Source organism: Globicephala melas, chromosome 3 (genome assembly GCF_963455315.2).
Source record: "Globicephala melas chromosome 3, mGloMel1.2, whole genome shotgun sequence".
Lineage (NCBI taxonomy): Eukaryota > Metazoa > Chordata > Mammalia > Artiodactyla > Delphinidae > Globicephala > Globicephala melas.
The window spans coordinates 14,031,550-14,053,405 of record NC_083316.1 but is presented as its reverse complement, the minus strand read 5'-3'; the positions used below and the strand labels follow the sequence as shown (position 1 = coordinate 14,053,405).

The window sequence follows — 21,856 nt, the reverse complement described above, 5'->3', positions numbered from 1 at the left end:
ATAACTTTGTACTACAGTTTCCTCTTGGCTTGTTTTGAGAAACCGAGATTAAAGCCACAAATCAAGAAGGAAAAAAAAACAGTTTCCTTCTGGTACCCCCTGGCAAGTTTGCTGTTTGTTAGGAAACAGCTCTGGCGCTTGGTGTGATCACAAAGGCTTCTCAACTAGGTGAGCAGGAAGTGCTGTAGATACGAGAAAGGGCAGCGGTCTGTAAAAGCCAGCGAAGCAACCACTGAAAAAATTAATCTTAGAAGGTCTGTTGTAAATTTATTTCTAATCTGTAAAAGGAAGGCATTTTCTTTATACTTACTTTCAGTATCCACATTTAAATGTTCTTTATTATTGGCTGATCAAAAAAATAACGTGTGGACACTTGACAATTAGTGAAGTAGATGCATCATTTATTCTTCAGTGGGTTCGTTGAAGCAGATTTTTGAATCATGGTTGTAAGATGTCACTCTTTGAGCATCCTTGGGGAATCTAGAATAACTAAAATAAAATTATCCTGCTAGAAGAGTAGTAGAAATATATTCTGTATAGAAATAATGTCTGTATATCCTTGTCTAATTTGTCTCCACCAAAAAAAGTTTTCCACTAAAATAAATTACAGCTAAATTCTCATTTTTAAGGTACTGTCACAGTTTGGTTTGGAGTCTTACTTTGTCTCGTATTCTAAATTTATACCTTATACAAAGAAGCCATTTTCAGATGATAATGCTTTTCTTTTCCGATGTAAGTTAGGGTTTATTGCTAACCTCTGGAGTCACTGATAAATTTTGTTCCTCACACTGACTAAACAAGGAAGGAATGTGTCAACTTTGACACATTTTAAACTCATTTCCCCTTCCTGCGGTGTTTGGACAGAAGCATGATCCAACCATATGGAAGCGGTTCTCCCCCGCCTCCCGTCCGTGGTCCTCCCGTCCGTGGTCCTGCCTCAACCCGGGGTTAGAGTATCAGTCCCTGACTGGTCTTGCTTTTAAGCCCCTCACCAGGATTTCTCAGCTAAGTGAGTAGGAGCTGCTTTGGAGAAAAGGAAGCGTTCTTGTGTAATCCAGCCAAGCCAGTGTGACACCTGCCCAGTGCCCCCGAACACGACCCAGCAGTGCGCTCACCCGTCATCGGTGGGTGTCTGAGGGCGGGTCATTTGGGGCAAAGTTAAGGAGGGGCTGGACCTGAAGACCTACTGATCTTATGATCCAATATGACGGATTTTCTTAAACCCCTTCCTCCCCAACCCTGGGGAGACAGGTGGCCTCATGAACACCTGGAAACGCCGCTGGTGCGTCCTCAAGGACGAAACCTTCCTGTGGTTCCGCTCCAAGCAGGAGGCCCTCAAGCAAGGCTGGCTGCACAAGAAGGGCGGCGGCTCCTCCACGCTGTCCAGGAGAAACTGGAAGAAGCGCTGGTTCGTCCTCCGCCAGGCCAAGCTGATGTACTTTGAGAATGACAGCGAGGAAAAGCTCAAGGGCACCGTGGAAGTCCGGACAGCCAAGTATGTTGATGAGCCCTGGCCAGGGCTGCTGACCGGGGCTCGGGGCTGCTTCATCAGTTAAGTCCCTGCCTACAAGCTGTCTGGGGCAAGTTCTTTGAAGCAGTAGATTGTAAGAGGTACTCGGTGCGTCCTCATCGTTCCTTTCAGTGGGTTGAATTATTAGGAAATCAGGGAAATCAAACTTCGTCTGTGAAATTCACTTTTTGTGAATTTTCAGACATTCAGCTCTGGGTTATAAGATGCTAGCTGGACATAAAACTAGCTCTTTGGAAATGTCATTGGCGGTCCACAGGAATCATGGTGTGGGTATTGAGCGACTGGTTGAGCATCTTGTCATCCTTTTATGGGTCAATCTATCACTTTTAATTCTTCTCCAAGCCCAGCTGTAGCCAACAGATGGCTAAATTGGGAGCAGACAGCCAGTCGGGAGGTGTGTGAAATGAATCATTTGTCTTCCACCTTTGTTGGGTATACTAGCCTCTTCATACCCAACAATGAGAGCAACAGAGCTGGTGTTTGAATCCAACACACCCCCTTTTTCTGCCACTTTTTTTTTTTTTTGGCCATGCCGCTCAGCCTGTGGGATCTTAGGTCCCTGGCCTCAGATCGAACCCAGGCCCACAGCAGTGAAAGTGCTGAGTCCTAACCGCTGGACCTCTGGGGAATTCCATTGTGCCACCTTCTTATAGAACCAAAGCATTGAACCACTGAGGGCCTATTTGCTAAAAATTAAGTGAGGTTTTCAGAAAATGTTGGGAATTGAGGGGCAGCTTGTTTTCTTGGGTAATTAGATACTAAGCATAGAATTTATTAGCCACACTCCACTCAAACTGAGCAACCATCCATTTTCAGCACACGGGTAAAAATAAGCTTTGAGAGACCAAATTAACTCCTGAAGTCGTAGACCTGAAAACGACATATGGTTCCTGCGCAACCAGCATTAGAAACTTTAGAAAATGATTCATTGGAAAGCGGAAAGTTTACTCAAGGGAAGAAAGTCTTCTTTGTATTTAATTTTAAGGCCAAATTGTGAAGTGCAGACAGCACAGTATCAGACTTTTCAAGGCTGCCCCTTTGAGGTTCCTTAGGAAACCATGCTCCGTAGTCAGATGAGTTTGTGGGAGTTTGCATCTGAGTCCTACAAGTTTCAGCAGCATGGCATAGCTCTGTACCTCCTGCAGTCCTCCCCTGGCCCTGCATACTGCGTTGGTCCTCTCTTCACCCTGTAGGAGGGGGGCCACAGATGCCAGGAGGCTGAGAGACAGAATTGTGATGGTGAATTTCACCTGTGTGTTTTTGGATGTCCCTTTTGCTACTCACTCTGTAGCAAACACATGCTTAATGAAGCCCTCTTCTCCAGGTGTTCTGTGAAAATTACAGAGGTAAGGAAGTGTTAGCCCTTCCTCAGCTGTTGGTCACATTCTGTAGAGAAAAAGCAATGAGTTGTTAAGGTTTCACCATCGTTAAGAGTTTTTTATTTTTTTTATTTATTTTATATTTTGAAGTTTATTATAGAAAAACATATATTTTTTATTATAGAAAATTTCAATCATAGGCAAGCGTCGGTAGGAGACTGGAATGAGATCTGTGTGTCCATTTCCCGTCTTTCAGTGGTTGCCCACCGACGGCCAGTGGTGTTTCATCTGTGACCCTACAAACTGCCCCCCTACAAACTACATTTTTTAAAGCAAGTCCTGACGTCATATAATTTCACTTGTAAATATTTAGTACACACTGAAGGATCAAGACCTTTTTTAATATATAGTCACAATATCATGATCACATTTAAAAAGGAACATGAGCTCCTTCTACCGTCCAAACTCTGGTCATTGTTCAAATTTCCCCAGATATCTTATACATGGCGGTGATAGTGTTCTTGTTGGTTTGGGTTGGTTTCTTTTTTCAAATCAGAATCCAAATAAGGTTCATAATTTTTAATTGGCTGACAGATCGCTCAAGTCTCTTTCAATTTATACACCACCCCCTTCATCTTTTCTTTCACTCACCATCTATTATTAAAGCTCCCAGCTCATTTATCCTGTCATTTCCAGACTCTTTTCGGTGCCCTGGTAGTATCATCACTCCCCCATTTCCAGGGAAGCTTTTTATAAATGCGAGTCCCTGGGCTCCACCCTAGGAAGCCCCACGTGGGTTTTCTGAACGTTTCCCAGGATTCTGATGGACCGCTGTGGTTCAGAGCCACGACACCGCGTCGTTTTACACGCAAGGTAGCTGAGTTCTCAGGAAGCAGATTGGCTGGTCCAGGATGACGTGGTCTGGACAGTTTTCCCCTGGGGATTATTGTCCTACTCCAGAGGCTCCCGTGCTTATCACCCACCCCCACCGCCAGTCGGGGCCACCTCTCTCCTTCCACTCCCAGGAAGATCACAGACTCCTCTGAATTCTGATCTTCTTGGTTTTTTAAAAAATATTTTATCTCATCTCAGTGATTCTAGCTAAAAAGTCATACAATCTTTTTTTTTTTCTAACCAGACTGCTTAATATCGTAGTTGTAAAATAACTGTGAACAGCTGTACTACTTCAGCTGACAAAGCAAGCTGGCTGTATCCCCAGCACATTTCTTCACAAAATAGATCACCACCTCTGGTCCCATCCGAACAGCTGCTTGTGTTTTACCCTGATCTTAACCTGGTGCCCTGAGTTTAAACCTCCAGTGTTGTTTAGAGAGTGTTAGGATGAGATCAAGATGGGATTGAGATCTAGAAACACACACACACAGACACACACACACACACACACACACAGACACACACACACACACACACAGACACACACACACACACACACACACATCACCTTTCTGGAGAGAGAAAAGCCTGCCTCCCCCTAGAGGCCACAAGGGTCTTCATTGTTTCTAAAAGCGGAAGTGTTGGTATCTGATTTTTCAGTTATGGTGAAATTTCTTTTCTTGCCCCTTTTTAAGAATTCTGTGTTCCTGATTTGCGTTTGGTGCTTGTGTTCCTTTGCAGGGAGATCATAGATAACACCAGCAAAGAAAACGGGATTGACATCATTATGACCGATAGGACCTTCCACCTGATCGCTGAATCCCCAGAAGACGCCAGGTGAGGCGCTGTGCTGTCGACTTGGTCATAACTACATCCGCGCTCCTGTGCAGGCCCGGACATCACACGGATCTCTCTTGAGCCTACTGGTGCTGAAAAGATTTTAGTTGATTTTCTAGTTGGGTTTTTCTCTTAGGATGGTTGAAGAACTGAGAGTCGGAAGAGATGGGTGTACTTGTCTCCTGGGGACTCTCCCTGGGCACTGTGTTCCGTACCGTAAGCACACAGATTTCCAGCTTCACATGCCACTGGAGAGACCCCTTGTTACTTACACTCAGGCTTTTATTGTCACCAGCAGCATATGTAAATTGTGCGGCTACACACAGTTGAAAGCCACCCTCTGGAAGCTTCTGAGCTTTGAAAGGGAGCAGCTTCTGTTTGCTTAAGGGTTGAAAAAACAGGAGCATTAACCCTTGGCCGTTCAAATAAATGCTAGGACTGTGGCGTTGGGAGGGTGCTTAAGGCCTTGATAGTGAAGAATTCCGTCGTCTGGAAGAGATAGTTAACACTTAGGGAACTTACTATATTGCAGGCAGTGTTCCAAAATGCTTCACATATGTTAAGTCATTTCATTCTCACAACAACCCTATAGAGGGTATCACCGTTATCCAGTTTTACAGAATAGGAGACTGAGGTACAGAGAAAAGGTAGTGTAATCTGTAAAGTAACGCAAGGTCAATTCTATTGAATGGAGGCACGAAGCTTCTTAAGGAGCTTAGATTTCTGACTGAGCGCGGAGGACAGTGGTGTCCCTCATTGGCTGGGGCAAGTTGTCCGACTTTTCTGGACCTTGGTTTCCATCGCAGTGCTGAGATGTGGCACAAAATTAAGAAGAGCTGGTGTGTGCTTCTCCGTGTGATGCATGGCAGGGTCACGCAGTGGAGCATCTGTCTCTGTTCCTGCTGCCCTGGGGGTGTATAGGGTCACGTTGGAGATGCCTGTCATCCACTCTGAGCAACGCCAGAAAATACCTTCTGATTTATGAGGCCGAGATCCTTTGGCCTGTCTTCTTCACTTTGCAGCTCAGAAAAACCACTAGAATCTTCTAGTGAGTTCTCGGGGCCTTTACGACCGACCCCTTGCCCTTTGAATGTTTCTGTGTTGATATAACACCATGGTAGCAGCATTAAGGGCAAAGAAAATAATTCTTCCCATGGGAACAAACTAAAACCCCTCTTGGATCCATAAATTATGACACAAGCTGGAAAAACAAGCAGACCTGGAATTAGAGCCCCATCATTCCGTCTGGGACTCCTAGAGACCACGTGTGGTTTTTTGTGGTCCAGGGAATGCCCACAGCTTTTACAGCTGAATTATAGGCCCAGCTGTCCTGTCTGTTTTGTGCCATAATGAACCTGCTAAATTTAACATTTGGAATATTTTAGCCAAGGACTTTTTGCCCTGACCAGTGGAATACATTTTTAAAAATTCCTTTTCAGATTTCAAGTTGCACTTAAGGGGTGAGATTTGTATTAAGGAGGTCACCTGTACAGATGGAAAGCACAGCAGATTTTATGTGGCTGTGTGTGTGTGTCTGATCCCATGTGGCCTGCATTTTGAAGGTTTGTGTTGTTCGGTGTCTGATTTCGGATACTTTTGAGCTTTATAAAGCAATGACTGAAGTCTTGCCTTTGGGTTAACCAGAAGTGATGAACCAATTCATATTAAGATGTTTCCCTTGGTCTCCCTACGAGTCTGTATATGTTGAGTATTTTCAAGCTCTTGGTTACATCTTGCTCCTTCAGGAATCACAGGAGATAGATTTTAGTGCTTTGCTGTAAGTATCTTACATGACTTACCTTTAAATATAGGTACTAATTTTTTACTTAAATATCCCATTGGGTACCGAGTACTTTCTCCTCTGCCTTAGTTATAGGAGCGTGTATATGTGTCTGATTAGCCCCCTCCTGGAGAAGGATGTCCTAGCATCTCTCTCACATTTGGTACCTCTCACTTTAGTTGCTTAATAAACGATGGATGGATGAACTGACACAGACGGATGGATATTCATGGTCATTTTCCTCAAGCACGTATTGTGTTTCTAGTTACATCATGACTTTCATTCTGCTCGACTTTTCTGGAATTGACATGTTTTCTTTTATTATCTGATTCTAATGTGGCTGCAAGTGAGAAAACTCATTTGAAATGAAGATAGAGGAGTTCTCTGGTCAAAATAATTTTCTACTTTCTACTCCAGGCAGTTGTTTTCTATTTCCAGCTCTCCTGTGGTTTTATTCACTTAAGTGGAAATCCTATCAGATGGTTGGAAACCCCACCTGGAAATGAGCAGGGAAAATAGACATCCAGCGGCCACCCTGAGATGATGCTCTTACATTGGGCTTCTTACCTCGGAATTTAAAATTGAGAAGGCACTTGAATGTTCCCTAGGTTATAAATAATGTCTTCAGTAAAGACCCTTGATCTAAGTGCGTGGGTAGAACTGAGGATTTCATTTTTTGCTGCCAATTTCTCTAGGAACTTACCATCATCATTATTAAATGTCTACTGAGGTCCTTGGGGCCAGAGGGATGCTCAGAGGGGATGTCGCTTTCCCAGAGGATGTGGAGAAGGGTGTCACCGTATTGCATGCGGAGGTTGGCCACCCCTTGACTATTGCTCTCTCCTCCCCACAGCCAGTGGTTTAGCGTGCTGAGTCAGGTCCACGCATCCACGGACCAGGAGATTCGGGAGATGCATGATGAACAGGCAAACCCGCAGAACGCCGTGGTGCGTGAGCCTGGGTGGGGTGTGGAGGGAGGCATCCTGCCACAGGGGACTGGGAATTTGTAGACAGTCTTTTTAAAAAAAAAAATAAGAAGAAATATTATAATAATTAAAGAGAGAAACGAGAACATCTTGGTTAAAAATCATATAGAAAAAGAGAGTAAATTATAGAAGATTGTAAGTAGTAAGAGATTACTATTCTCCCACCTCAAAAAAAATTCCAATTTTTATGAAACCGTGGAAGCCCGTTACACTTTTCTCCAAAGGATATAGTGAATTCCAAATTGTATTCTTTCTGACATCACTCTATCCCAGGCACGTAAACAGAGCCACAAAATCATATTTCAGAGATAGTTTGATTTTCTCACAATTACAAAATTCGATGATAGATCATAGTGTAAATCAGAAAAGTTGTATGATTGAAAGAAGTTTGTAAACACCCTTCACTGAAAGTATTTTAGGAACAAGACAGAAAGATTCGTTTATACTTTATTTAATGAATGGACTGCAGATTTTGCCCTGTCTAGAGGCTGTCTGTGCTGAATGAAGGGGGACGTTTCCTTAGATAACTACTATTTTGCAGTGAACACACAAAGGAGGCTTTTTTGTTTGCCTGTTTAGAGAGTCATCATCTAGGGGTGTTATGATGTGTGCTATACTTGAATGGTCCTCTCAGTGTCTCTGCTTTTCATTTCTTTCCAGGGCACTTTGGATGTGGGGCTAATTGATTCTGTGTGCGCCTCGGACAGCCCTGATAGGTAAGCTCAGGTGTGACTCTTAACAAAAGTAACTGCTGGATACCTGCGTGCGCCCACAGGCTCTGTGCTCTGGGCTGGGGAATGACTCTAGGCTGTGTGTTCCCACCTGGTCAACCCCAGCAATCAGAGACTTCCTTCTTGGTACCCAGTTTGACCTCATCCGCAGTCTTCCTCTCTGGGTGTCTTTGGAGTGCGGCGGGTTGGAGGGGTCAGGAGTAGGGGAGACCTTGGAAACCTAATTTAGACAGCCATACAGGGACAGACTTGGGGCTCATGCAGGATGAAAATGCCTGTATCCCAGCACAGGGGTGGGTGTAGTTCCCCTTTCTAAAATTTAATAATGAATTTGAAAAGGATTTTGATGGTAATTTATATGTGGAATATTAATAGATTAAACCACAAACATTTATTTTCCTTGACATGCCTCCCTTACCTGTGCCCTTAGAATAGCATGTGTTTGGTTCTGTTTTTTGAAGGCAGATCATCGTCAGTGACGGTCTCGGGGGTCTCTGTACCCAGTGACCTTCGTCTTTCCCATCTCTACTTTGCTTTGCAGCTTGGGAATTCTGAGTATGGATCAAAATTGACTTCTGCCTTCAATGACATAGCTTTAGAGAGAGAATAGAAATGTATTCAAATTGACAACAAAAATAGTGTCTCCTGGGCCGAGTGAGAATTCCGGGGTGTCCATCGCCCCACCGTTGACGAAGGCTCTCCTGAACCATAGATTCTTTGTTTCTACTAGTCACCCTACACCTTCTCATACCTGGCTCAGGAACCTTTAACACGTGTGTGTCACATCAGTGATTAAAGCCCAGATGCTTGTTCTGACAGTCAAGTTCTGATCTGCGTCTCCCTCCTCCTAAACCCCTGCATCAGGCAGGCTGGGCACGTGGCAATCCATGCGAGAACCTTCCATCCCTATCCAGGCTTTTCTCTCTTCCTCAAGTGCTCACCTTTCTTCCTTCCCAACTACAGAAAAGTCTCGTTTAAGAGCCTATGAGAGACTCAGGGCATTGCCAGCTAAAAAGAGATGCAGGAGAAAGTAAATTTCCATTATTAGGTTATCCCTGCCTGGGAAATGCACCCTTGTCAGATTGCGTTGAAGGCATGGACCCAGGTGGCTCTTTGTACCAGGCATAATCAAGCGGATGAGATGTTCCACTTACACCTATTTACTGACCTCCTGTTACTGGTATCTGACGTTGCGTTACCCACCCCCAGAAATATTATCCAAAGCCATACCCAGAGGCAGGAAGAAATTTACTTTGGAGAGGCATCAAAAAAAAATTTTCCCTCGCAGTCACCTTAGTTAGCCTTCCTGGAACTGAATTTCATCTGGGAAGTTCAGCATTAAGAAATGTTTTCCCTTCCAGGACCTTCAGAATGTGTTGCTCCAGGTTTAAAGGTTAATGAGGCATAAAATAAATCCTACAGAAATGAGCAAGGTTTGCCTTAACGTAAAATACACATAGCACTGCCGTTTTTATCCCTGTGACCCATAAGCTGGGGAAAAGGCATTTTGTCTTGGGTCAGACGGAGGTGGTGATTCCAGTGGAGCTAAGAGGTTTTGCTTCCTTCTCGCCCCACTGCTCAGACCCAACTCATTTGTGATCATCACGGCCAACCGGGTGCTTCACTGCAACGCAGACACGCCGGAGGAGATGCACCACTGGATAACACTGCTGCAGAGATCCAAGGGGGACACCAGAGTGGAAGGCCAGGAATTTATAGTGAGAGGTGATGCCACCGATGCTTTTTTACTTGGAGTCCCGTTTTCATTTACACAGATCTCTGCCACGTTTCCGTTTTGAGCCACTTTTCTGAGTAATTTTGCCTCTTGACATTGTTAAAAATCATCAAATAAGAAATGTTCATGGCCGTTTGTAGCACATATATAGAAATCCGACCCATTTGTAAGCCAGGTGCAAATCGTTACCTGGTACGTGAAGTTCCTCATCCTAGTTTTGAGCTGACCCTTCATTCTTTCTTTCCAGGGTGGTTGCACAAAGAAGTGAAAAACAGTCCGAAGATGTCTTCACTGAAACTGAAGAAACGGTGGTTTGTGCTAACCCACAACTCCTTGGATTACTACAAGAGCTCGGAGAAGAATGCTCTGAAGTTGGGCACCCTCGTCCTCAACAGCCTCTGTTCAGTCGTCCCGCCGGACGAGAAGATCTTCAAAGAGACAGGTAAGCGGTGTGGTGTGCTCAGGACTGGCTGGGCCTGAGACATGGCCTGTCCGGTCCTAGGAGGTGTGGGTTTGCTCAGAGCGAAGGAGTGAGCTTCCTACCTGGGGTGTTTACGTTCCCCGCCCCCCAGAAAGAAATCTCTTTTGCTGATTTATCTTTTGAGGCTGTCCGTGGTTAGCTATGTGAACACTTGATATGTAAACCATAGTAAAGGGGTCCTGATTTATTGGGTTGCAGAAAGATTCTTCTAAGGGCAAGGAGATGTAAACAGACAGAAGTTCTCCTACAGGAAGCCTTATTTTTCTATGCCTGTGTTTTTGTCTTTCTCACCGTTGTACCGTGAGAGTCATAATGCAGCCTAAAAAGGTAAACCCTGACTGTCGGTGAACATAACCTAGCATAATAAAAAGCGGTCACGTAAGATTTTGTCTTCCCTTTCGGTATTACAAAAGGTGTTTCTACGTTGTTTATTTTGATTTTTTGTTGCTAGTCGTGATTTTGTGCTTTTGAAATACAGTTCCTCCATTCCAAAAAATACTCATGTATTTCTTTACTGTAGTCACTCCATTCCACTTTCGGCTGGTGTCTGAACACCTGGACTGCCTGCTTTACACAATGGTTTCTTTTGAAGGGAGAATCTAAACGAAAGGAAGACAAGGGACAGGAAGGGAAAAAGAAAGTCAGCAATCTGAGGGGAGAGTTTTCACTCTTGTTCCAGAGCCTCGAACTGGACTTTAGTTTAATGCCTGTTCCTTCTTTGAGAGCAGGCGTTACTAATTATATATTTATCATAATTCTGAGCTTATCATTTTAATGTTTGTCTTCCCTTCGTAACTGTAAATTCCACGTGTCTTTGGGTACCTAGTGCAGGGCAGGGCACGTGGAGGAAATCAGCAAGTAGCTATTGAATTAATAAAGGGGCTCAGGTGGAGATGGCCTGGGTGCTGGACTTCTGGGACTCCGGTACGGGGACAGTACCCTGGTCCCCCAGGTTCATGCTGCCGTGTGTGTGTGTGCGCGCACGCGCGTTGCTGTTGCAGGCTACTGGAACGTCACCGTGTACGGACGCAAGCACTGCTATCGGCTCTATACCAAGCTGCTCAACGAGGCCACCAGGTGGTCCAGCGCCATTCAAAACGTGACGGACACCAAGGCCCCGATCGACACCCCAACCCAGCAGCTGATTCAGGATATCAAGGTGAGAGCGAGGGAGCGCAGCTCGTAGTGCGTCACAGTAGCTCACAGATTCTCACCACGGGAACATCTCTGTAATCAAAACTAACTCCTAGTTAATTTCATGTTCGTGTATATCCTGGCTTTTAAAAATCTAAATGCTAGACTGCATTTAGAAAATGCAAAAATTGACATCAAATTGAAATTTGACACTAAAATTATCTTGTCTCTGGGGAGGTGTTACGGATCGCCACTGAGGCAAACCTGATTGTAGAGCTGTGTAGGCGGAGGGACAGTGGTCTGTAATTTGGGGTGTGGGGCTCCCCAGTCACAGGGACGTGGTGTGATCTGTGTTGGGGACAACCTGCATGTCACAGGTTCCACTTGAGCCCAGTTTGGGCACCTTCTAGAAGTAACACAATAATTCTGCTTTCACTGCAGTTTCTAGATCACACAAGTGGATTCACTAAGAGGCCACATGGGTCTAGAAAGCTTGGAATCCTTATCAGGTGCCTCCAAACTCACAGAAGAAGCTCCCAGGTCTCTGGACCAACACTGAACTTGTTCAGTTGTAATTCCCTGTTTATAAAGATTAGTGGCTGTGAGTGTAAATCGAATGAATGAACAAGCAAACGAATGAACCATTAAACGGCAGCCGTGAACAAGGATCACGGCGCTCATTTTCCAGGCATGGAAACGGAGACATGGGATATTCTGGTTGCGTTGCTCACTTAGCTGGTCAGCCCCTGATGCAGACGCAGGTCAAGGGAATTATTTTTATTCTGTTCCTCCAAGTTATCCAGTAGGCAGGTTCCCTATGCAAAGGAAAGAGCCAGAGCTGTGACAGAAAAGATGCCAGAATGATAGTGAGGCGGGTATTTATTTACTGATGTACCTCAAAGGAAATAAGCGAATTAGATCCAGGAGGCAAACCGCGCCTTTTGTAAAGGTGGGAGAGGGTCTAATATATCGGTAGTATATTATTACCCACCAAATTCAAGTCAGCCTCTTGATTCCAAAATGACATGTTTCCTGGGTGTTTGGAGCCAAATTCCTGCAGGTCAGTTATCCTACAAACTGCAGAGCTGTCCATGGAGCCCAAGGAGCTTGAAACTAATGATGTCATTTCTAGTCTTAAAAAAATGAATTTGTTGAAGGTTTCTTGTGAAAAAGGAGAGAAAAAAAGCACATATCAGCTGAACTTCCTCTTCAAAGCTATATCTTATTTACCCGTATATTTACTAAGTCATTGGAAATCAGACATTAAAGAGTAAATAGAGTTTTAAATGTTGAAACAGTGCTTCTTAAGGAATGAGACAAATATATTTACTAATTCGTTTGAAATCAGACATTAAAAGAGTAAATAGAATTTTTGGATATGAAGCAATGCTTCTTAAGAAATGAGACAGGTTGACCTAAATAAGTCCATACCAATTTTTTAAGTGATTAAAACATATTTCTTTCTGGTTTTCAATTGGGTATTATTGAAAAAGTTTCATAGCAGAAATGAACTTGCCACGATAGAATGATTCATTGCCTCTCCTCCAACTTTTCTGTTGATTTAAAGTTCTAAAAGTAACTTTGGCTTTTTCAGATCCCAGATTAATGCTTTAGGAACATAAATACATGATGAAATTCTCTGAGAGGAGCTCTTAAATTTCAGGAGTGAGAAAGGAGGCCCAAGGAAGAACAGTCTCGCTGATAATGTATTAACGTGTCATTTTCAGGGGGAGGATACAAAAGACCAATGAGAGAGCTAGCAAAATGTATTTTTTAAATGAATTATAGACAAGGATGACATGATTTGGCTAAATGATTTATGGCTAAATAATTAGCAAGAAAAGTTTAATTTTTTTAGTATATATAATTTCCAGAGAGAAGATTTTTCAATAACATGGGAAAATATGCAAATCAAAGAAAGAGAGTGAGCTGTGTAAGAAAAATGTGTGTGTGTGTGTGAGTGATTTGTCATCAAACGTGGCTTGCGGCTATCTTCGTGCTTGAAATGATTAATGCTGGATTCCCACCTCCATCCCTAGGCTACAGGTGTTTTGTGACTTGTGAAAAACATTGTCGTTCAGGAGGATGCAGATGGCTTTGTCCTTTTACATGTACGTTTCTTACGATAAGCTCGTGGGCTTTCCCTAACGGCTCTGTTCTTCTCAAGGAGAACTGCCTGAACTCGGACGTGGTGGAGCAGATCTATAAGCGGAACCCTATCCTGCGCCACACCCACCGGCCCCTGCACTCCCCACTCCTGCCCCTGCCCTACGGAGACATCAACCTCAACCGTGAGTCCCGAATTCCTCCTGGGCCCGGGACACTGTGCTGTGGTTTCCCTGTTAACTCTTTAGCTCTATCATATTAGCGTCAGTTGGTTATAGTGATGTCCGTGTCGTTGTATTAAAAAACATGCCAGCACTCCCCAGGAGCGCAGAGTACCCTTAATCTATTGGAGAACCAGATCTTAAACAGTTGTCTTGCATGTCAAATGCGGAACTTGCTTGGCAACAGACCAGCTTTTCAGTAAGCGTTGTTGCGCAGTAAAATAGTTCAGTTACTTGTGCGCCTCTGTTTGGCTGTTCGAGTGTCCAGAGCAGGTGGTGGGCACTGCATCCTGAAGTAGCTCTGGTCCCCGTTCCTGCCTCTTGTCTGCTGCTCAGATCGTACCTTCTCCAAAGCCTCGTGGGACTCGTGTTTGTTGTGCTTCTCCTAGTGCTCAAAGACAAAGGCTACACGACCCTTCAGGATGAAGCCATCAAGATATTCAATTCCCTGCAGCAGCTGGAGTCCATGTCTGACCCTACTCCCATCATCCAGGGCATCCTCCAGACGGGGCACGACCTCCGCCCTCTGCGGGACGAGCTCTACTGTCAGCTCATCAAACAGACCAACAAGGTGCCCCATCCGGGCAGCGTGGGCAACCTGTGCAGCTGGCAGATCCTCACCTGCCTGAGCTGCACCTTCCTGCCCAGCCGGGGGATCCTCAAGTACCTCAAGTTCCACCTGAGAAGGTACGAGTGGCCCGGGCGGCGCTGCTCACGTCGGGAGTGTGGTGGACACAGTTCAGATCAGTTGGACCTGGAACAGAAGACACCTTGTGTGGGTCGGGCTCCTAGGTCACCCGAGCTGACTTACGGGGCACAGACGACCTTTTTCCCCTCTAAGCCACACGGGGCTGATCCAGGGACAGGTCCCTTTGGGTGTAACGTCCTGAAGTGTAGGACGTTGATAAATTTAATTACCACTACTCTGTATGAACAGGGAAAAAAGAAAACAACCTTGGATATTTGTTCCAGATCAAACAGGTAGAGGCTGTCTGATTCAGCTTCTGATTAACTGTGGAAAGAGAATTTTCATGCAGTAGTGTGAGGCACGTGGCTCTTTCAAATCTAATAGCTCTGCAGAGGTCAGCTCGTAGCAGAAGTTGCTCCGGGTCATACTTGGGCTCTTTGGTCTTCGGATTTTCTCTCTCTCTTCTTTTTTTTTTTTTTTTGGTCCTTAAACAGCCCAGGATGAGCTAGGGAAGCGGCTAGCGTTTGCTCTGCACTGGGACCCCATTCACCGTGTTGGTCTGCACCACGTTGAAGCCGCCCGGTTCCCCGTAGGCAGCCGTCCTCAGATCTTGCAATTAACAGTTAGTGTTTGGCTCCTAGGATACGGGAACAGTTTCCAGGAACCGAGATGGAAAAATACGCCCTCTTCATTTACGAATCTCTCAAGAAAACCAAATGCAGAGAGTTTGTGCCTTCCCGAGATGAAATCGAAGCGCTGATCCATCGGCAGGAGATGACGTCCACAGTGTATTGCCACGGCGGCGGCTCCTGCAAGATCACCATCAGCTCCCACACCACAGCCGGGGAGGTGAGGGAGAGGCGCAGCTGCCCACGTGCTTGCTTATGTCAGGAAAACTGGGCGCAGTTAGGCTGACTGTCGTGCACAGTTGCGGCTGGCATGGTTCAGCTGCTCAGTAACCAAGGAAACAGACGTAATCCTACTAATGAAGAAGCAGTGATACCTAGTAGAGATTGCGGACCTGACTCAGCTGCGTCTGCTCTGACAAGGGTTTAGCCTCTCACTTCTGCAGTGTTTTTCGGTTTGCCACACAAATATCTAGCACGTTGGGTGAACGTGTTTTCATTTTTCCTTCTTTTTTCAGTTTAAACTTAGTACCGTAAAACCAACTGGCTAAAAGGAATAGTGCAGTAAAACCCTGAAAAGCTGGTGTAGCAGAGATGCCAGTGGAAATGGCTATGAGTTCGTGAATTTATCAGGCAAACGGGCTTTAGTTTTCACGCGCTTACGGGTTTGCAAGAAACCGGCCGGCATCTGCCCCTAGCTGTGGGCAAAATAACCTGTGTTCTCTTTGGCAAGGAAGAGAGAGAACTGATTTCAAGAGAGCCAGGGAAAACAGCGCCTTGGAGATTCCATACACGACAGTGTTGGGGGGTTGCTTGGACCCTCGCGTTTGCTGGCAGCTCCCTCTGGGTTCTGATGGAGGCATATTCTAGAAGCACAGCTTCGGAAGCTGAAGTCCCCGTGTTTTCCAGGTGGTGGAGAAGCTGATCCGAGGCCTGGCCATGGAGGACAGTAGAAACATGTTTGCGCTCTTTGAGTACAACGGACACGTCGATAAAGCCGTCGAAAGCCGGACCATTGTAGCAGATGTATTAGCAAAGTTTGAAAAGTAAGTTCCTTCTCCCTGAGTGCCAGCCGATTAGAGGAAAGACGTTAAGAGCAGGAGGGTTTGAACTTTGATTCCATTTTTGGCTTCAGGGTACATTTGAGTTCATCTCATTTTGCCTGTGTTAAAGCATATGTAATTTCTCATCTCTCTCTGCTGCTGTTTCTCTTGATTCCTAGATAGAGCCACTGTCTCAAATAGGATTCACCCCGTCATTGATCCTCTACTCCATTCTTTCTCTCGGTGTCCTGCTGTCACCCTTATCTTGGAATTTTCTGATTCTCAGATTTTCACTTGTCATTAGCTTTGAAGCTGGACGAGTGGACAGAAGCCAACTTATAAACTCTTCAAACTGCATTTTGTATCTCTTGGACCTACAATATTCACATCCCCCAAGTAACACAAAAGATATTCCTCCTTTAGCATGATGCCAGTACCAATGACGAGACTCCAGCATGGCTGGGCCCTGCCCCTCCCCAGCTGCATAAGAGGGCAGGAGTAGCTTTAACTAAGAAACTGGGCTTCCCTGGTGGCGCAGTGGTTGAGAGTCCACCTGCCGATGCAGGGGACACGGGTTTGTGCCCCGGTCCGGGAAGATCCCACATGCCGCGGAACGACTGGGCCCGTGAGCCGTGGCCGCTGAGCCTGCGCGTCCGGAGCCTGTGCTCCGCAACGGGAGAGGCCACAACAGTGAGAGGCCAGCGTACCGCACAAAAAAAAAAAAAAAAGAAAAGAAAAAAAAGAAATGTGTCAGGGGACCAAGAGGTTTAGAACAGCCCCAAACTTCCAAGTCCCAGAGGAAGTGACCTCCTCTCCTCAAGGTGGGCCTGGTCTAAGTGCTTTGTTGGAAATAAACCAAAATGCGATGGGGGGGAAGGGATATTCCTACTTTCTGTAAACATAGCCTCCCAAATGTTCATGTCAATTTTTATAAATATTATTATAGTTTGCGAGTCGGCAAAGGGCATGAAGGAATAGGCTTTGTTTCTTTGCTCTCTATGTGTAGCTAGGACTAACCAGACTGGGCCACTCGGGGAAATACTTGTTAGCTGGGTTTACCTGAAGACTCTGCCTGTTTGTTGTCTTAAAGTAAAACTAGGATGAAAGTGTGTTTTTCACCTCTGGGGAAGTAAAAGTAGCAGGGAACTCTGATAAGCTTCACTCTGGCTCTATTTTCTCTCCCGCCATCCCCATCTCCACCCTCTCTGCTCTCTGAGCACAGACAGGATGTCTGAATCCTTGCCGAGAATACACCATATGCAGTGAACTCCCTGTGGGTCACCCATGGCCCATTTCTCATTTTGCTTTCTGAGTCTCTCTCAACTTCCGTCTGTAGGCTGGCTGCCACATCAGAGGTGGGTGACCAGCCCTGGAAGTTCTACTTCAAACTTTACTGCTTCCTGGACACAGACAACGTGCCAGAAGACAGCGTGGAATTTGCGTTCATGTTTGAACAGGTACATGGAGCTCTTAGGCTCCTTTGCAGACGGGCAGGGGTGAAACCCGTTCATACCCCTCGTACGTTAACTGCTAGTTCTTGGAAATCACGCGTGGCAGTAGAATTCCCAGCATGGACAGGGTCAGCTGCTCTTTCATTCATTTGTAGAAGGAAACTTCTACACGTATTATATGAACTCCTGGGCCAGGAACTGTTCTAGTTGGGACAGGGGAGAGGGTACGGGGGGAGCAATAAGAAATAAGATAGATATACGTGTTCAGTGGTATCCATGCGAGGGAGAACCTTAAGGTGCCACGGGAGGGTTAGGGTACAATTTTAAGGAAGGTGGCCTTTGGTGGAACAAGGGAGCAAGCCAGGCGGGCGTGGTGTCGCACAGCCATGCCTGGCCCATAGCGCCGCTGACCGCCTTGTTGCAGGCCCACGAAGCCGTCGTCCACGGCCACTACCCGGCCCCCGAGGAGAACCTGCAGGTCCTGGCTGCCCTGCGGCTGCAGTACCTGCAGGGGGATTACACGGCCCACGCCCCAGTGCCGCCCCTGGAGGAGGTCTACTCGCTGCAGAGACTCAAGGCCCGCATCAGCCAGTCCACCAAGAGCTTCACACCGTGTGAGCGGCTGGAGAAGCGCCGCACGAGCTTCTTGGAGGGGACGCTGCGCCGGAGCTTCCGGACGGGGGCGGCGGTGCGGCAGAGGGCAGAGGAGGGGCAGATGCTGGACATGTGGGTCAAGGAGGAGGTCTCGTCCGCGCGGGCCAGCATCGTCGGCAAGTGGAAGAAGTTTCAGGGGATGAGCCAGGAGCAGGCCATGGCCAAGTACATGGCCTTGATCAAGGAGTGGCCTGGATACGGGTCGACGCTCTTTGATGTGGAGGTAAGAGCTGCCTGCTGCTTCTCGGACCCGGTTGCACCGGGGTCTGTGCGACCACCACGGTCAGGTTCCTGGGGAAGGGAGGACCTGGTGGAACACTTGGTTCTCTCACCCTCTCTTTTTAGAGCCCCCAAACTTTACCCTTCATACCCACCACCCACCCAAAGTTTTCTTCCTCCTTTACAGTAAATGCTCTCCTAATGTTAGAAGTGAGTGGAAAATTAAGGTGTCGTCTATTCTTAAATAATTTCTGACTCTTTCTTATGCAAGCTATAGCCCCAACGAAAAAGTGCTGGTAAAAGTCTGCATTAAAGTTTAAAAAAAATTTTTTTTTAGAACTGTGTCCATAAAATTAGAAATTTTGGATAGCCTTGGATTTTACATTTTTATCTTTTTCCCATGACTGTTTGAAGGGAAGAATTTCTATTTCACAATTTGAATTTGGCTAAACTCAATCAACCCAGTACTGATTCATATCCTTTTATTTTTAAACATCTCTATTGGAGTATAATTGCTTTACAGTGGTGTGTTAGTTTCTGCTTTATAACAAAGTGAATCAGTTATACATATACATATGTTCCCATATCTCCTCCCTCTTGCGTCTCCCTCCCTCCCACCCTCCCTATCCCACCCCTCTAGGTGGTCACAAAGCACCGAGCTGATCTCCCTGTGCTGTGCGGCTGCTTCCCACTAGCTATCTATTTTACGTTTGGTAGTGTATATATGTCCATGCCACTCTCTCACTTTGTCACAGCTTACCCTTCCCCCTCCCCATATCCTCAAGTCCATGCTCTAGAGTGAAGTAAGTCAGAAAGAGAAAAACAAATACCATATGCTAACACATATATATGGAATGTAAGAAGAAAAAAAAAGGTCATGAAGAACCTAGGGGTAAGACAGGAATAAAGACACAGACCTTTTTTTTTTTTTTTTTTAAGTAGACCATTTATGGAAAGAAAATCTTACTAATGATTGAGATCAAGGCTTGGCAAACTGCAGCCCGTGGGCCAAATCCTGCCTGCCTCCTTTTTTGTAAAAAAAAAGTTTTATTGCCACACAGCAGGGCTCATTCCTTTACATATTTTTCTCTGGCTGCTTTTACACTGAAATGGCAGAGTTGAGTACGTATGACAGAGACCACAAAGCCTAAAATATTCACTATCTGTCCTCTAACAGATAAGGTTGCCAGTGCTTGGTCTAGATAAACCAGCCCTTGGTCTGTTTTTCTTATGATCATAATCATTCAGCATGTTATCTGATGACTTTTAAATGAAGCTCTGTAAAAATCTAAATGTTGATCATATATTCCAAGATCCTTTCATGACTTTTCATTGGATGCTATCTTTGGGTTGGTTGGTTGGTTGATTGATTCAATTACCTTTGTTTTTAAGTATAAATCAGATGCTTTGTACAAGTACCTCCTCTTTTGTGTCACCAGTGTGTACCCCTCCTGATTCCCATGGCCCTGTGTTGTCATCCCCTACAGCCAGCCCGGCTCTTATTTTCCTCCACTGATCCATGCAGGAAGGTCTGTTGTTAAACCAATGAGATCGACCACCATACACACTTAAGGTCATTGCGACTCCTTGTCACGAGACGTGTTTTTCAAGAGGAGCCCAAACTGCTCAGCACAGATTGGGAGAATTTCCCTCTGTGATCCTAGATTTTGTATTTGAAGAATAATCATCCAAAACAGGAAGAGGAGGCAGAACTAGAGATAGAAGAGAGTAGCCCTGGCTCGGGCTGCTTGATTCGCTGGGGAAACGCCGTCAAGTTCCACGGCTACGGCCACCTCCGCGTAGCTAATCCAGATGGCCAGGAGAGTGATGATGTTGAGAGGTGGAGAGTCCAAGCAAGATGTTGGATTTACCAAGTAGGATTCCTCAAATGCACAGGATTGATCAGCTGGTCAGAAATCCATCAAGGCCGCCAAAGAGCCACCATTTCTCATATCTTGTGTTTCAACGCCCCCAGCATAAGGACACGCTGAATGCACTCAGCATTCTTTGCAGAGTGCTGGACTCAAAGCCTCTCTTGTGGTTTCTATGTTCTGTTTCTAACTTTTATGATCTCTTGCACTAACTCTTGCCCCGCAGTGCAAGGAAGGCGGCTTTCCCCAGGACCTCTGGCTGGGCGTCAGCGCAGACGCCGTGTCTGTCTACAAGCGCGGGGAGGGGAGACCGTTGGAAGTCTTCCAGTACGAGCACATTCTCTCCTTCGGGGCCCCCCTGGCCAACACGTACAAGATCGTCGTCGATGAGAGGGAGCTGCTCTTTGAAACCAGTGAGGTAAGAGGCAAATCTTTCATCCGTGGCCTTGACAACAGAGGAAAACAGCACCCCGTTTCCTGACGCCTTTGACCAAGTAATTTTATTTGGATATTTCGCTTTTAAGACATAGGAAGATACAGCATGGTGCGCCTTCCCCAGCTGCAGGTTTCTCACAGGCCAGAATCTCACAGCCCCACATTTGTTCTGTGTACCTCTGCAACAGAGAAATCTGGTTCCCTTGTACCCTTGTAGGAAAAGAAGAGAAAACGAAGTGATGTAGAGGTCCAATATATATATATATAGCTTGGCAATAAAGCCTTGTGGAGCTTACTAGACGAGGTGGCAGTGGATCGCAGCTGTGAGACGTGGGTCTGCCAGTGTCCACGGAGCCGGAGGGAGCGAATGGCAGAGCGTCCTGGACAGAGCTAATTCTAGCTGACAGAAAACACCTCTATATACGTGTGCCATCCCGCTCCAAAGCGTAAAATGTAGTGATAATAATAACGATACTACAAGAAGCCTGTTGAGGTCTCCACATAGGGAGCTGCTAGCAAGCAAAGGTGGGAAGTGGGCAGGAATCACACGCTGCCCGTTTGGCTGTTGGTGTACAGTGATGGAGAGGAGGCGCTGTGCAGGAGGGTGGAAAGAGGTGGGGCTTTGACTGGAGGGCCCCAGGCGCCAGGCTGCCGGGTTTGCACAACTCCAGTAAACAGCGCGGAACTGCCGTGGGCTCTTGGTGTGTGATGTGTAACAACAGTGCTTTTACAAACAGTGTGGGGTGGGATTGGAAGGGAAGAGAGATCAGGGAAATGGGAGCCAGTTAGGATGCCTTCACAGGGACGCAGGCCAGCCATCAGGAGGGACGGGCCAGAAGGGGAGGCAGTGAACGCACCATGAAATAGCTACTGCTGGACTCTCAGAACTGGCAGGGAACAGAACGGGCACACGAGGCTCTGCCAGCTCCTCGGGCCTCAGCTCTGTGTCTCCAGCTGCATCACGAGGTTTTGACCAGCACGATAGGATGCAATCTTTAAAAGCTGTGATTGTGGGCTCTATCTTCAGTGGGGACAGTGACCCGAGCCCTGACCCTACCCACACACTGTAGTGTCATCTGGTGGGGGGCTTTTTGTCTTGCAAAATCTGACAGTT

General features: G+C 46.1%; 1 protein-coding gene across 1 annotated transcript in view; it reads left to right on the top strand.

The window, feature by feature from the left end:
- Positions 1-21,856, top strand: part of MYO10 (myosin X) — a 216,064-nt gene that overhangs the window by 192,466 nt on the left and 1,742 nt on the right. Inside the window, exons 27-40 of the mRNA XM_030856599.2 lie at positions 1,252-1,495; positions 4,486-4,581; positions 7,215-7,308; positions 8,008-8,063; positions 9,661-9,803; positions 10,061-10,255; positions 11,296-11,453; positions 13,596-13,719; positions 14,145-14,442; positions 15,085-15,292; positions 15,979-16,115; positions 17,449-17,569; positions 17,988-18,440; positions 20,534-20,725. Of these exons, the coding sequence (XP_030712459.2) occupies positions 1,252-1,495; positions 4,486-4,581; positions 7,215-7,308; positions 8,008-8,063; positions 9,661-9,803; positions 10,061-10,255; positions 11,296-11,453; positions 13,596-13,719; positions 14,145-14,442; positions 15,085-15,292; positions 15,979-16,115; positions 17,449-17,569; positions 17,988-18,440; positions 20,534-20,725 (2,519 nt within the window). The remainder of the gene's footprint in view (positions 1-1,251; positions 1,496-4,485; positions 4,582-7,214; positions 7,309-8,007; positions 8,064-9,660; positions 9,804-10,060; positions 10,256-11,295; positions 11,454-13,595; positions 13,720-14,144; positions 14,443-15,084; positions 15,293-15,978; positions 16,116-17,448; positions 17,570-17,987; positions 18,441-20,533; positions 20,726-21,856) is intronic.